Source organism: Strix aluco, chromosome 3 (assembly GCF_031877795.1).
Source record: "Strix aluco isolate bStrAlu1 chromosome 3, bStrAlu1.hap1, whole genome shotgun sequence".
Lineage (NCBI taxonomy): Eukaryota > Metazoa > Chordata > Aves > Strigiformes > Strigidae > Strix > Strix aluco.
In genome coordinates, this window is record NC_133933.1 from 48,954,286 (window position 1) to 48,969,895 (window position 15,610).

General features: G+C 38.6%; 1 protein-coding gene across 2 annotated transcripts in view; it reads left to right on the forward strand.

Annotated features, from left to right (window-relative positions):
- The window catches only part of PCNX2 (pecanex 2), a 160,742-nt gene that overhangs the window by 17,540 nt on the left and 127,592 nt on the right, over nt 1–15,610 (forward strand). For both annotated transcript variants that reach the window (XM_074818460.1, XM_074818461.1), the window contains 3 exons: nt 5,654–5,801; nt 5,970–6,115; nt 7,342–7,435. In XM_074818460.1, the coding sequence (XP_074674561.1) occupies nt 5,654–5,801; nt 5,970–6,115; nt 7,342–7,435 (388 nt within the window). The remainder of the gene's footprint in view (nt 1–5,653; nt 5,802–5,969; nt 6,116–7,341; nt 7,436–15,610) is intronic.

Consider the following 15,610-nt stretch of genomic DNA (forward strand, 5'->3'; position numbering starts at 1 on the left):
GAATACAGAGCAAGTCAAGCTATGTACCAGTTGTTTTGAGGGAGGAGGTTGGTTGTGTTTGTTTTTTGTTCTTTTAACCTTGCAAACCGCCTAATTGGCAAAAGCTAATAATAGATGCCTGGTCCAAATGAGCATGAAATGCACCCCACAAAGGTGTTTATTAGGCAGTGTGAGAAACTTGGCAAATTCCTGGAAAGCTGAATATTCAGAGCTGTGTGTAAGAAAGCTGACATTTTGCATAATTTGGAGAAGCTGGGGAAATGTGCTCATCAGAACAGTCTTGCAAGTGAGTGAATGTCATGGGTGAGTCTTTGTTATGGGTGCTCCCTCAGAGAACTTGAGTTCTGTGGAAACAGAAGAGATACTGTCCTGACCACATAAGCCTTTGCCAGTAGACAGATCACTAAAATGCAGTACAAGAAAATTAAAGCCTTGCTTTACTCTACCAAGAATGCCAGATTTAATGTGTCAAAATACAGGACATAAAAAAAGCTGTCCAAGAGCTGTTCTGTTGCCACCCCACCTCTTCTAGATTGTGAGAAAGTGCCACTGACACTGTTGCTAAAAATGACTTTTGGGCCAGCATCCTTTCAGTTTTGAATCAAACTTGTACCACCCATGTAATGAAAGCTTGTCAAAGGGCAACTGCAAATTTTCTTCAGTCTTTGAGAAGCATAAGGAAAGCTGGGTTTATTGGCTGCTTTGGTTCCCTCTGACATGTCTGGAGCTGAGTAAGAGCAGCTATGCATCAGACTTAGGGCAAAAACTCATGTATGTCCCCTCTGGCACAGCTATCTTGTAATCTAGGACAGGCAATGTTATCACCCAGGGAGCAAAGCCTACCGTGAGGGTGGTGGGGATGGACGCAGGAGAACCTAAACCAGGACTGTGTGGCCTGAATTTAGATGTTTTGCAGGCTCTTTTTAGAAAAGGTACTCATCATTCTGGGCAGTGCACAAACCACAACCTCGAGTGAGTTCTTTTGGATCCCAAGCAATAATCCTTCTCCTATAAAAAACCTGAAATGTACTCCTGTGGATATTTTTAGACTCTTCATTTTTTTTCCCCTGAATGTGAGAAAGAGGGCTATCGCCTGCCATATAATCACAGGGAAGAGGGATCTTGTGCACTGAGTCACCAACCCAAATAACAGCTGTGGTGGGAGGCGACAGCAGGGGAATTTGCCAGCAGCAGGTAGCACCTAGGACCCAAAGCCCTGCCAGGTGCTAGCTCTTCTCGCGGAGCAGTGGTGTGCTATGCCTGTCTGTCATGCCAGAGAGGGACCATGTGGCATATGATGCCCCTCTTCGGATGGAGAGGAAATGGGGTGCAGAACTCGCTTCTCTAGATCTGATACTTGATGTGTAAGGCTTGACAGGTTGAGATTTTAAAATTTCGGTCTTTAAATCAAAGAGGTAATAGTATGTTTGATGACAAGGCTGACAGCTATAAAGAAACTATGAAGTTATTTCAGAGGTCTGTATTGATATAATTGTTAGATATAATGATTAGGTTACTTACCTGAGACCTCAAAAACCTTGATTTTATTCCCAGCTCAGCTGCTGTCCTAGGAGATTGTTTTGAGCAAGTCATTTGCTTAATTCTCCCTGTCCTGTAACAGGTACAGTGAGTATCGCTAGTTTTTCCTATCGCTTCAGGATTAATGTGGTAATCCTGATTAATGGATAATCCCATGTGCTTCTTCAGTGCCCAAGTTGCACTGTTATAGCAACTCTTGGACCGTGTCGGGTTCCCTGGGCACTCCTGTTGTTTGGTGGGTGACCAGCTTTAATGTCAGATTTTTCTTTTAATGTATTTGTGGTATAACAGGCAAATTTGGGTTGAGAATAAAGTACATAAGCTAGATGTTTCTGCTAAAGCAGTCCGTGAAGAAAGGGTTGAGAGTGTCCTTAGGATATATTCTGCAGAGATATGAATGGGACAGTTCACAACTCATAGAGCTCTTGTTTTGTGGTGGTACTAAGAAGAGTATACAGCTATTTGAAGTCAATTATCTCTGCGGCTGAAAGGCAACAAATATATTTTAAAGTGAAACTTTCTATTTTGGAGCATAGTGTTGTGGAAGGAAGTAGATTCTGTAGCAGAGCAATTAATGAACAGAAGAGACTCAGGCTTAATTAGCTTAATTCTGCGTGACCAGATTTCAAACCAGATGGCATTTGAAATTATGACAACGGTGGCATTTTAATTTATAGGAGTGAGTTGTGGAGATCAAGATAGGGATATGCAAGTAAGAGATGAAAAATGTCTGGGAGACTCTGGAGAGAGGGCACAAAATAGTAAAAAGATTTTGAGAAAAGTTAGAGCAATAAAATTGCATTCTAATTACCTAATAGTAAGGCAATCTTAAAGTGGAGATACACCGACAATGGGTTATTGCAGTTACTGTATGTACAAAGGCTGCTTCATTTCAGCTAAAACTCCTTTCAGCCTCCTCCCAGTGTGGACCAAAGGCTTGTCTATAAAGATGATTTAGGATACCTAAAATCTGTTCCACAAATGAAAAAGTTATGTGGTAAAGGAAGTTTTGTTAGTGTAACTGCATTTAAATTAGAAGCTCATTTGTCAGCATTGGGATGTTATATTTTTAAGTAATGGTGCTATGCTGTTACAACTCTTCAGTGCAGTTAAAAATGTTTACAGGAAGTATCTTATACCCATATCGGACACATAAGAAATGTTTATTATGATAAGGATTTTACTGGGATAACTAAAGGATGTATCTTGTACTCGACCAAAATACGAAAATGGTGTACAGACCAAAACTTGGTTGTTTGTGCAGGACTCTTCTGAATCATCCTTCCCCAGGCCTGACTTAGCCATGAATCCTGATAGTTAACGCCTCACATATCTGAGTCATGTGGCGCATAATTTCCAGATAAATTATGAAGTTACTTGCAGAGCCTGGGTCTGAGCTTGGGGCATCTGCGAGCCCAGCTGTGTGTACGCCAGAGACGTGGGGTGGTAGCTTGGGGTAAATAGCTCTGGTAGGAGGCCACAGGGAAGGTGCAGGTACACTGCTGTGTTGTGCTTTTTACTCTTCTCTTGCTCTTGGAGAGGGTTTTTCTTGGTAACCTGAGCTTTGCCAACACAATTTTCATGCAAGGAGCATTTGGTGACGTAGAGCCAATTACGTACCCTGGCAGAACGCTCCTAGTCTAGACACCTCTATCTCCATTTAAACACTGAAGGTGTAAGTCACTCAGAAGAAAATGAGTAATAATCAGAAAGACCAGTCACAAACCCATCATGGCCCACCTTTCCAGTGTTGGAAGTACCCATCACCGTGATGCCTGATTGGCATATGAAGCCTGTAAGAAGCAGTATGTTTATGTTTTTATTATTATGACTCTACCACTGCAGGGAAGAGAAGTCTGCAAGGCTTGTGGTTTGGAATGGAAAAGAGAGAGGCATTTTTTAAAACCACTAGATAATCAAATTAAAAAAATCTTTTTAATTGTTCCAACCCTAGAGCTAGTTTTGGGCAATATGGGACCAATTAGATTATTAAAACCACAGTTTCTGATCTCTATCAATTATTCTTACAGCTTGAACAGCCCAAGCCTTTAGGAAGGTGATTTCGATTAGGTGTCTGTGGCTTCGTCACTTCCCTCAGCTATAGTTACATCATTAAGGGGATGCTTCAGTAATGGCACAGTTAAATAAGGCACAGTTTCTGCTTAAAATGGGAGTTTAAATCTTTAATTATGAAAGGAAAAAAGTATTGTCCGCTCCCCTCCCCGCTTTTTTTTTTTCCCTAAGTAGAAGAAAATAGGTCTGGAAGACCTATTGAATTTTGTCTTTATGCACAAAACACTTCACTAAACCAAACTTACGCTCATTGTATTTATTGCACGAGAAGTCAGGATCCTTGGTTGTCATGAGCAGGAGACACAGAATGTTGGCAGTGGTGTTGTGAGATTGGTTTTTTTCCCCTCCTTGTGGAAGCTGAAGGAACGCTGCTGTTCCAAGCAAGAGTGATATGGTGTCTTTATCTCTACTGCCCGTTCCCTCTCGATTTTGGTACCCTGGCTGGTGAGCATCTGGGCCCCAGGTGAGACTCTTCAGGCTTGATGCTGCTTGTTGTTCTTCACATTAAGGGCTGAGACCTGCTGGGACAAGATGTGGTGGTACAATTAAAGCTGTTCTTACACATCTGGATTCCACCCCCCACCTCAAGTAAGTGCGTCTGCAGTGTCTGTGCAGTGTCTGCAGTGAGAAGTGGTTATGTACGAGTGTCTGAGGCTTTAGGGTATTAGAGGGGTGTGTCCTGTGAATTGAAACTGGTGTAGAGATGTCTTAACTCCTGAAGGTAGGTTTGTTTGTAGAATTAATGTGTTATTAGATCAGCTGATATGGTTGGAGGAAAACAAGACAGATGATCTGAAAGGTCTGTATATCCAAAAGCTTATTTGCTTTTTTCAGTTATATCAGTTGGCCAAATAAAAGATAGTATGTCTCTCTACAAGCCTTGAATCTGTTTTATCCTTAGACCATTTTAGCTATGACACCACTATTTCCTGACTGGTGACTCTTGCAGGTGAGGATGGTAATTGTATTGGTATGAAATATGGTTTAACAAATGGAATTTTTTTGTGAGGGGAATTTCTTTGTTTGGTTTTTTTTTTTTTTTCTTGATTATTACATTTTTAAGGTGTTTAAATAGCAGGTATTGAAAGAAGTCTGGGTAAGTACATTTCAATATACCTTGCTTAGCGCAAGAAGCTACAGGACTCACGGAAGCATCTCCAACAAGCACCACAAAAAAACATACTATTTTTTTTCATTTAAGGCATTTAATTGTGCGACTGCACATGACGGTGATGAAATCACTGTCTTAGTTGCACTTTAAAATCCTAACATAATTTTTTTAGTTTACAGTCAAAGCAGAGTTGCAAAATGTTTCACTATTCACCATGAATGTTAGCAACTAAAGAGACTATTGCTTGAAAGTTATACACATGTGTATGTGACATACATGTGTAGAGAGGTAATATAAATATAATTGGTATTCAGAGTAGTAGAAATCGGACAAGTCCATCATGTATATTTTAAAATCTGTAGTTCTGTATTTTCCAGGCATAGGAAAATCTACTGTGAAATTGTTTAGCCAGTTTGTCCTTTGTCCAGCATCAGGTGTGTGACGGGTGGGGAAGAGGGACTAGACAGCTACCTGCTTTCCTGTCCAAGAGCTCTATTTCCTTTGAAGGTGCTGCTTTCCCTTTTGTAAAAGGGGAATGGGCCAGTCCTTCTGCTATTCTGCTGCCAGTATATACAGGGAACAAATTATGGCACCCTGGGAAGCAGCTCTTACCATTCTAGGTTAGGGACAGATTGCTTCCCTGTGAAACAATAGAAGAAGCAAAGCAGAAATGCTCTCTCATTTGTGCTTTGCTTTGCACAGTCTGTTCTTGAAACAACCCATTCACGCAACCTTCTTGAGTCACAGTGCCTCCTCATGCAGATTTCTGAGATTGTATTGTTTTAAGCAATTTTAATGTTTTCCATAAAACTAGTGATTTCTGTAGTATTTTAGCTTTCCTCTTTTAGATGCTCTTGTTCAGTAGTTAATGAATTAAACTCTTGCAGTCATCTGCAGAGAGTGGCTCCACTTCACTGCCCTGTTTTCCAGATAGCCAGATGACAGAGAGAAAAGAAGAAATGGTGGGAACAGAAAAGCACTGTGAGCAACTTCCTAAACAGGAAAGATCAGATGTACAAAGCCAAGATCGTGCTAGTACTAGTCCGGTGCTACCAGAGTCTGCCAAATTTGCAGCACTGTAAGGCCAGTTTACTTTACAATTTTGTACTTCAAAGATATGATGTAAGCTGTTTTGTTTCACTGAGTAGAAATGACATAAACTTTTAATTAACCTCTCTTTCTTTTTGTTTTATTGAGAACAAGAAAAAAGTTCCTCATAGTAGTTTTGAAACATTTTTGTGTCAAGTTACCAGGGCAACAGGCAAAGGCAGATAATCTACCGGGTAACTTCTCAGCAAGACAGTTCTGTCTTGCAAGTAATAAGTGGACCTGAGGCGTCTGTGCAAGATGAACTATCCGTGGATGCAATGCACGTGTTCATAGATGAAAATGGTGAGTTTCCTAGTTGGAATAATTGCAATGTGTGAGGAAATTTCTTCAGAAACTTTAAATGCCCTGGAAGGATATTTCTCTTGTCTATTACCGATTGCATGTTCTTCTGTGTGCATGGAAGAAAAGGGCTTAGTAATTTAAAGTCAGATCAGCAATAACTAGAGTTTTCAAAATCCACCAGTGACCATCACAGACCCGAGGCTTACACGCAGCATGAAGTTTATCTTCCAAACATCATTCTCAAAAAGTGCTGTCTAGACCAGAAGACTGCTTCTGTCTTTGTGGAACCACCCCTGGTGCTTTCTGCCTGGTGAGGAGTTTTGCACTGGCCTGGCTGGGCAGAACATTCCTCCTTTTTACTGTTTTGTTCTCCAGCTGGCTCAGACTGAACTCTCTCTGATAATGTGGTGGTTGCTCTCATTTGGAGTTGTGGTCTGCTACCCCTTTCAAGAGAATTAACAAGTGACCTAGTCTTGCCTCATGCCTGTGCTTGGTATGACCTTGCTCTGCAGGTGTTCCTAGAGGCTGAAGCTGTAATATACTTGGTGGTGGTTTGGTTGAACTCCCTGTAGAGCCCTGTGAGGTACTGGCCCATACCTCTGAAAGGCAGACATCCCAAAAGCTGTGTTTCCCTTAAAACTACCTTCAAAACCAATGTGGAATGAGTACTCATGGTGGCTGGGTTTGTGACCCCAGAGATACTTTGGTTTTCTGCCAATTCCTCCTGGCCCTGCTTGCAGCCCTGCAGCTTCTGGTGTGCTATGGGACTAAGAGCAGCAGCCGCCAGTCAGGCAGATGGCATGACCTCTGGGTCAATGAGCAGTGACCTTTCACTTTTTTGCTGTGTATGCAAGGAGGGAGTAGCAGTGGCTACAGTTTTAGCAGAATTTTTCCCTGCTTTGTACCTCCTGACCTCACCTTTGTGAACTGAAGGAAAAAAATCTGATGATTTCATGTTTTACAGTGAACTTACATTGATAGATGGGCTTTGCATTTACTTTACATACCTTTTAAATTTTCACTGTAATTTCTGTGTTTTGGCTAGTCTCTGGTTTTCAGTTGTTCAAATGTTAATCTGTTTTCTGAAGTCTAAAATAAGCGTAGTGCATAGACTGAAAACTGTATTTATGAATGTGCCTGACCTAAAATGTATTTTTTATAAACTTTGTGTGTAAAACAAATTATCATATCACTGAACTGAATTTTCTCCTCTGTATTTTCTGAAGGGGAAATTAGATCCTGTTATTTAAAGGCTGGCTGTCAGAAGGAAGGACATTTTCGACATCAGCTGTCAAATTGTGATTGTATGTCAAATGCTCAGTAAGTAAGCCCTTATTTCTAGAAAAATTAAAAGTTTTCATTGCTAGAAGCTATGGAACTGATTATAGCTGTGAAAGATGCATGTGAAGAGTACTGGAGAAAGATGCATGTAGAGAGGAGTACTGGAGAATAAATGTGCTAACTTCTTCTAAAGATGTGAAAGTATGCATTTTTTTGTTTTATGCTAAAACAGTGACTGCTTTGTAAGAATATTGGTAAGGAAAAGTGAAAAAGAAAACCAGAACAACACAGAGTGCTTTCTTTACTTTCTGGGAATAGCCAAAGTCATGTGTGGAGATTATAAATAAGATTGTAAATAAAACAAAGTAAGTGGGACTGTTACCAGCTGTTCTCTCAACCTTGTCTTGCTCACTTTCCATGCTGGTTGGGTCCTTTGTAGATTTTTAGTGCTGTGTCAGTATCAGCTAGTGACATTGCTGCTAGAATCCACAGGAAGCAGAGCCTTTCACCTTGCATCAAATCTCTAATGATAGTTTGCCACTCTGAAAAGATATGTGAACGATTTTCTTTTTTTCAGAGGTCTTTTCAGAGTGGAAAGGTGATCTGTTGTTTGCATATCTGTAAAAAGAATTTTAACTATTCATATGTGTTTATTAAATAATTTTATGTTTTTCATACTGTTATATAGCATTTGGAAAAGTTGAGTGAGGGGGTGAGAAGGGTCATTGTTAGTAGCAAATAGTGTTCTTCAAGTGTTTGGCTTTCAGTGGAGACTTTTGAAAAGCTTGGGACCGTATTAAGAACAGTGTTAGCATTTAGATAGAACGGTATTATGAGAGACATAAGTATAATGCTTTTAATAGTGGGTGAAGATTAAAAAAAATAATAATTTGAGTTCATCCACAGTATAAATGTTCTGTCTGTCTTTAGCAAAATAGAAAAACCCAACCAGGTAGAGTTCAGTTTTGACCTAAAATCAAACATTACAGTTTGAGGCTATATAACTCTTGCAACTCTCTTCGTTTCACCTTGCACAAAATATTCCCCTCATCCTCCATCATCTAACTATGAACTTGAATCTGTCCTAAATTCAGAAATAGTTTACTATCCCCTGACGTTTATCAGTTAATCTGTTTTTTATCAGAAGAACAATCTTCCTTCTCATGTAAGAAGTCCTTCTGAATCTGTCTTTGCTAGATGCTTATGTGACATATCTGTCTTCCTGTACTATGTTAAATGTCATTTTTTAGTTTGAGGATTGCAGACCTCTAAGGATATGAATTATTTATACGGGGTCTGCTAAACATTGTTAACAAAAGCAAGTTCACATACTCTTTGCAGCCATTTACATGCATTTAATTTCCAAAGATCAGCACCTTTGCCAGAAATCTGAGAGTACAGTGGCAGTTCAGACTGGGGAACAGAACATATCAGCAAAGATGAGTGGGTTCCCAGGACTGTTTGTGTATGGGAGTCAATGGGAAGACAGAACACAAGAGCTTTTCCAAGAACAGAGCAGGATGAAGGAAAGTACAAAGCAGAAGTTCACATGAAAAACAAGGAAAGAGGACAAGGAAGCATGAAGAGTGCTCAAGTTGGTGTTTGTAATATGTTTAGGCCAGAGAGATTAGTGAAAGCTGTTCGTTCAGTGGACAGTTCTTATGATCTGTGCACAGACTGAAGGGTAGCACAGGAAGGAGAGGGGTTTTGTTTTTAATTCAGGTGTTCACCATCAAGTAATTTTGTATTTAGACCATATGGAACACTTACAGCATATAGAAAATAGAGGGACAAATCTGCTTTAAAGACAGTTCAGGAATTGAGGCATCTTTCCTTCCCCCTTTCCCCTATCCCCTCCTGCAGGCTTGCACATCACTTATGTCAGGTTAGTTCCTTATCCATGATTAAAGATAAGCTAAATAATCACATTTATTAACTAATGATCTTTTTATTACTGAAGAAAAAGGCAAATAGAATAAAATAAAGCACAAGGCATAATCAGTGATTGCTTCAGTTACAGTCTGTCTGTGGAGAGCTCTTGACAGAAATTATTCCGCTTGAGGGTGGGCTCTCCTCTGGTGGTGATGTTCATTGTGCAAGTAGTCCATACCAACAGGAGATGCTGCTGTTACGAAAGGATATTAGAAAAGAGACATGGAAAGCACCTCTGAGATGTCCTTGGCTTATCTTCAGTCCCATCAGAAAGTTAACTAAGAAGACAATGACTCTGACAGTACTTCTTCACGAGTACTTGAGACAGTGTAGAAACAACAGCTTTAGGCTTGGTGTCTGAATACATTAATGAGTAATCCAAATTAGATTTTATGAGGATGCAGGAAAAAATTAATACCTCAACACAAGAGGTGGCATCCTTCTTCAATAGGAGGGATAGGGTTTTGATCTTGGGGTGCCTAGATTTCAGAATCTAGAATAAGCTCATGGAGAACGATTGGTAGGTCTGCAGTAGATGTGTATAAGCTCTTAAAACACTTCTCACTGATCATGCTTGCTTTATAGTGTTAAGATTAAGCTGTTCCTAAAGGTAAAAGGTCAAACTGAGTTGAGCCAGTGGAGTAACTATGTGGACATGCATGGACTGTGCCCTGATGTGATGCTCTATGAGGAGGAGAGTTGGCCAGGTGATGGCAAGAGGCCTCTTGCTTGGGGCTGTGCTATTGGGAGAAACAGGAGATCAGAGGCGCTGGCATGCTAGGAGCTGTGGCACTTCTGGGTAGCACTGCCCCTGGTGAAGGGGGAAGGAATTTTGAGTGGGAAGGGTATGAACTCAGGCTGATTTGTCAAGAATAATGTAATTGCCTTATGAATTTGCCATAGGTAAATACCTTGTAACAAAGTTATGCAAAACTGGAGAAGATATTTAAATATTACTCAAAAGAAGTTATTAAAGAAGGCCTTGAGGCAGGCAGACTAATGTTTAATGATCTTAAATTCAAATTATAACTTGCTATTTCTGTCTATTGAGTTCTACTATTGTCTCCTCCAGTAGTAAAGTCTTAACCGGTCTGGCATTTCACAACAGATTATTACAAACTGAAATTAAAGTAGTATTTCTATGGCCTGTAAACATTTTATCTTATCTTCTTGGCCTGGCTTCTGAAATCCATTTCTCACAAATAATGCAAAACCTTAACAATGCTGCTCTGTCACAGAAGTGATGCTGTGTTATGGTTTTTTTTTGTTCTTTGCTTTTGCATGCTTCCTGCTCTTCCTTTGCTTGCAAAGGGCTGGTAAAGAGATGGACAACAATGGATTACAATGTGCCAGAGAAAGCAGATGTCTAAGTTTGAAGGAGTCTGTGCTTTCTTCCTTCAGAGGCTCCTTGACATTGGAAGCAATACTGTTTGAGGGAATTACACTTTCTCTTGTCAAATATCAGTGGGTGTGTCACCTCTTTTTGTTTCTGCAGTGTTGTGAGATGATCTTTGGAGTATTCTTCAGCTTATCAATATTAATATATATTCCACCAGATTATTTTGTTTTTGGTTTTGTTTTTTTTTTTTTTTTAGTTTTATCATTTGCATTTTCAACTATAGTAGTTGTCCTAATGAAAGATATTACCTGTACCTGCAATCTTTGTCCTGGAAATTTTCAGAGCTTCCTAATGTAGCATAAACAGTCTCTTATTAATAATTTCTAAATTCTTCCAGAGGTTACTGAGAATTAGAATTGTTTCAAATTGTCTCCATATTTGTCTCACACCAAATTGCCTCTCACTGGTCCAGCTTTTAAAATATTTAAAAACTGAAGTTAGCCAAGTTAAATTTAAAGGAGGTTTTTATGTTGTAATGATCACCAAAAAAGGATAATTCCTGTTTTCATCTTAACCCTCACTTTGACAGGTGATTCTTGCTACTGAGTTTGGTAAGTTATTTAAACATTGGCAGGTAGCTAGTCAGTTCCCCAATTATTGTCCATGTAATTACCCTGACCCTGCTTTTGTCTGTTATCTTGCCAGCAACACCTCTTGCTAGCAGTCCCTGTGGAATGGGTTCCCTGCTGAGCTAATTGCCTCTAAATTTGATGCTCCCATTACCTTGCCAACTTCACCTCTAGCCATAAATTGCTTTGTGACAAGCTTTGACAAGACAAAGTGTAAAACTGTATTCTCATTTTATGGATTACATTAGAAACTAGTTACAGAAAGACATTTTGAATCTGTTTTGGAGTGAGAAATTGGAAATAGCTTTCTCATCCTGAAAACCATTCTTTTGCCTCATTGCATTAAGTTCTTTACCAGCCTTTGTCTCTCTTACAGTGAATCCTTAATGTTTCTATGCTGTGTGTTTTGAGTATGGACTTGGTTTATGGGAAGGCAGATAAGGATGGGAAAGTTCACATTTGTGTAAAATGGGTGCCTGGTATAAGCATGAACTGCTTTTTTGCACGGTTAGTTTGACTTCTCACCAAATGGCGACCAGGTTTACATCTTACCAGTGCAGAACAGTTACAATTTCAATTTAAATTCTTCCCATTAGATTGCCACGATTCAAAGTAAAAGCCACAATCACTAACAAGAACACATCCTTAAATAACAAGGTGAAATAATGTATTCATTGAAGCGCTGTTAAGGTGTACAGTTGTCTTCTGGGTCAGGAGAAACAAGATGGAGTTAAAACATGTCTTACAAATAAGGAGGTGTCACTCTGACTCACCTTTTCTGTCTGCTACTCTGACAGAAAGCAGATGTTTCCCAGGAATTTCTTTAATTACCTTGAATGTCTCTTGTAATTAACTGAGTCAGTTTTGAAAAGCAGTCAAAAAGGTAAATGTGAGCTATCATATTATCTAGGTATTACCTGTAAAGTGGCTCATAGATATCAATGAAAGCGTAAACCTCTAAAATTACAATAATTATAGTAGTAGAATTAATGATTTTTGCATGAGTTGCATGATCTGTCCCCAGTAGAGAGGCTAATAGGGCCATAAAGTATATATCAATGCCAGTACATAAATTTAACAGCAATCTCATATTCTGTGCATAGTCACCGTAAAAGGCTAGTATATTTTTAAATGTTTAACGACTTTTCTAAATGTGCTTTCTTTGCATACTGATGTTCTTGTTTAGAAGGTTGAGAGCCTTCAGCATTTGTGTACATACATATTGAAGAAAAACGTGTCAGTATTTGATACCTCTTGATAATGTAGCTGTCCTCAACGTGTGTATGAAAATACTGCTTTGTTGTTCTAAATTATTTGAATATAAGAGGTTGATCTACAGGCATGTTGTCCTTCTGGGTTTCACATCTATGAAAAACTCTGTTCAACTAATGTAAACTGTACTAAAATAATATACTACTTGAATGTAGAGCCTGTTTCAACTCCCGTTCCTTATATTCCAAAAAAATAAGTTTATGATAAACTTGAAGGCACTAATGTAACACACTTTACTATTTGAATAGTTTCTATGTAGTTCTGCTCCTACTAGAAATGTATCCTAAATTTTTACTGTGTCTAGAATTGTGTTCTCAGTAATGAAAGGAATAGTGTTTGGAGAAACCTTGAACACAACATCCAATATCAAAATATAATACTGTTAGGTATAAAGTTGTTAAATAACTGGCTATATTCACATGATAATCTGCAGAATGCTCTAATGATGCTGCATTCAAATTATTTATTCTTTCTGCTTTTCTGCTTCAAATAATTTTGCAGATATTTCCAATCAGGAATAAACTATCCAAAACTTCAATTGTACTGCCTGAAGCAGTTCACAGGCATGATAGCACTGTGAAACTCAGATGTTTTCCTCCCTAAGTTTTACTGATGATCTATCACAATGATTTTTATTTCAGCATAGCGTTTTGCTAGCTAATGTGAAGAAAATTAATTTCAAGAAGGGATGGATTTATTTTAAAAAAATGTTTTGTATTTTCCCCATGCTGTTTTGCTCAGGTAAATGTTCATGGGTATTCAGATCTGAGATGAGAACAGATCATTAAAAATCATCCCTGAAGAGCGTGACAGTGTAGGGTCATGCTAGATACTCAGTAGTATTCATGGGTGTTTGAGTACTTTTCTCTGCATCCTTGCCATTTTTTCTATTTAAAACACAGAGCTTTCTTTGGTGTGTGTACAGACATGTATTTGCTATGGTTAACTACACTTCCAAAATTATAGAAGGTGGTCCATACACAAAATCCTGATGTGGATATGTCCGTACCAACCTGGGAATGCTCTCTGTGTTAGCTGAAAAATTGAGATGTGTATAGCTCCAAGGAAAAATGTTTTTTGTGGAGGTTTTTTTCTTGAGTAGAAAAAAAGCTTAGCACTGCTTCTTGAGGATAAGCCAATTCTGTGTCTCAAATCAAGGATTAGATCTTCTAAAGCCAACTGGAGTAGTGCCCACACAAGCTGTGGAAGCATTTGGCCAGTTATATTTCTTTCAAGAAATATTCTGGGTTTTAGCATTTTAGTGAATGCAATTTATAAGAATTCTGCTTGTATTCTTGAGCCCGTTTCCTTCTCTCCTGTGTTAAAACACCTGAGAAGAAAACTGTATTGAACCTTCCAGTTCTGTGCAGGATGGTATCGTTATACACATGTATTGATTTTAAAGAGATAGAGTTGGTGTCTCTTCAGAATGTTCCAAGTTTTTACTGACAGCAACTCAACATTGTGTTGCAAAAGCATTTGATTCATTCAAATGCATATATAGGTTTAAGTGCTGGACCTCTTGCTGCAGTTTATCACTTTATGTGTCTGGCAACCGTCAGCAGTAGCCATAAATTGCATCAGGAGGGTATTGTGCTGCATATGTGTAATAGAAGCTGGAGTTTAAATACGTAAGATAGGCCACAGAAATGGATGTATGGCATGCAGCTGAAATATTTGAGAACTGAAGCAGAAAGAATGATTGCCCAGCCTTCACAAAATATCCATCTTTCTATCTTAACTGTAGATTCTCCTTCCTGCCTAAGTGACACTTGGGCTTTCACTTGAAATCAATTGTACATATACACCTAACTTGCTGTATACTTTAAAAAAAATAATTATTCTAGTTTCAGCCTTCTCCTGCTTTCTTGGTCATGTATCATTTTTAAATTTATGTAGATAATTATTAACATAATTTTATGTATATAAATGTATTTATGTATATTTTATTATTGCGCATGGTTCATCCATACCAATACAATTCATGCATTCGTATTGTACTTTGCATGTTATGTCTGAGCAATTGGTCCTCTAAACTCCTCATGGTTTTAGATGAGGCTCTGACACTAAAACCAGGCTTCTAAGAAGCTATATTACAGTTTGAGTCTAAAATGCTTTGCAGTACAGATAAAGAACTCCATTAAGAAAAAAAATTTTGCTTAAATTTTTGTTTGCTTTGAGAATATTATTTTTTTCAGCAACAGCATGGCCAGTAAGTTAAAAAGAAGTAGTTGCAGCAAAACAGTGACTAACAAGTTCTAAGAAAGTAATTTAAGTTATCTGCCAGTACAGCTGTGGAGTGCTTAGTGCTTCTGACCCTGGGCAAAAGTAATCAGTGAGTTAACTTATTTGATTTACATTCACATCCCCGAATAAGCTGCTTGAGTGCATTATACTATATGAAAGTATCTTATCTGAATGCCTCAGTGGTACTGTATGTCTCTTGTGTAAGTCCATTAATACTTCAGTATGTTCCCTGAACCTTTGCGGTTTATTCCTCAGGATAAAGTAGACATATAAATAGATTTTTTTTTTTCATTTTTAGTGTTTCAAAATGCCATTTTAGAATGACTTTATCACTAAAACATCTTTATATTTCTCAGCAAGGTGACCCAAATAACAAAGATCACTCACTGCTCTAGTGATAGGCTGCTGACTCTTAAAGGTTTCTTAAAGCTGCTTGGCAGGTTGTGCAGTTCTGCAGCCGAGCACATTTTGAAATGGTCGCAACAAACGCTATATAGTTCCTTTTTGGATTCAGTGATTTCAGATGAACTGATCACCTGAGCATAGTGCTGCTTGAACATATAAATGAGTGTGATGCGTGTGTGCATGTACACAGTAAAAACAGTAATGTTTGAATTATAATGAAGCCACTGATTTTTCTGAAAAGTACTTTTTACAAACTCAGTAGCATTTTCCTGCTTGCTTGCTTGCTAGGAACAGGAGGAAACCCTTGTGTTAGCTTGGCCAGTTAAAATCCTTTCTTATATTTGTAGGGGGTTTTAGCCCCCCTTTCACTCTGTGGACACAGAGCAGGGA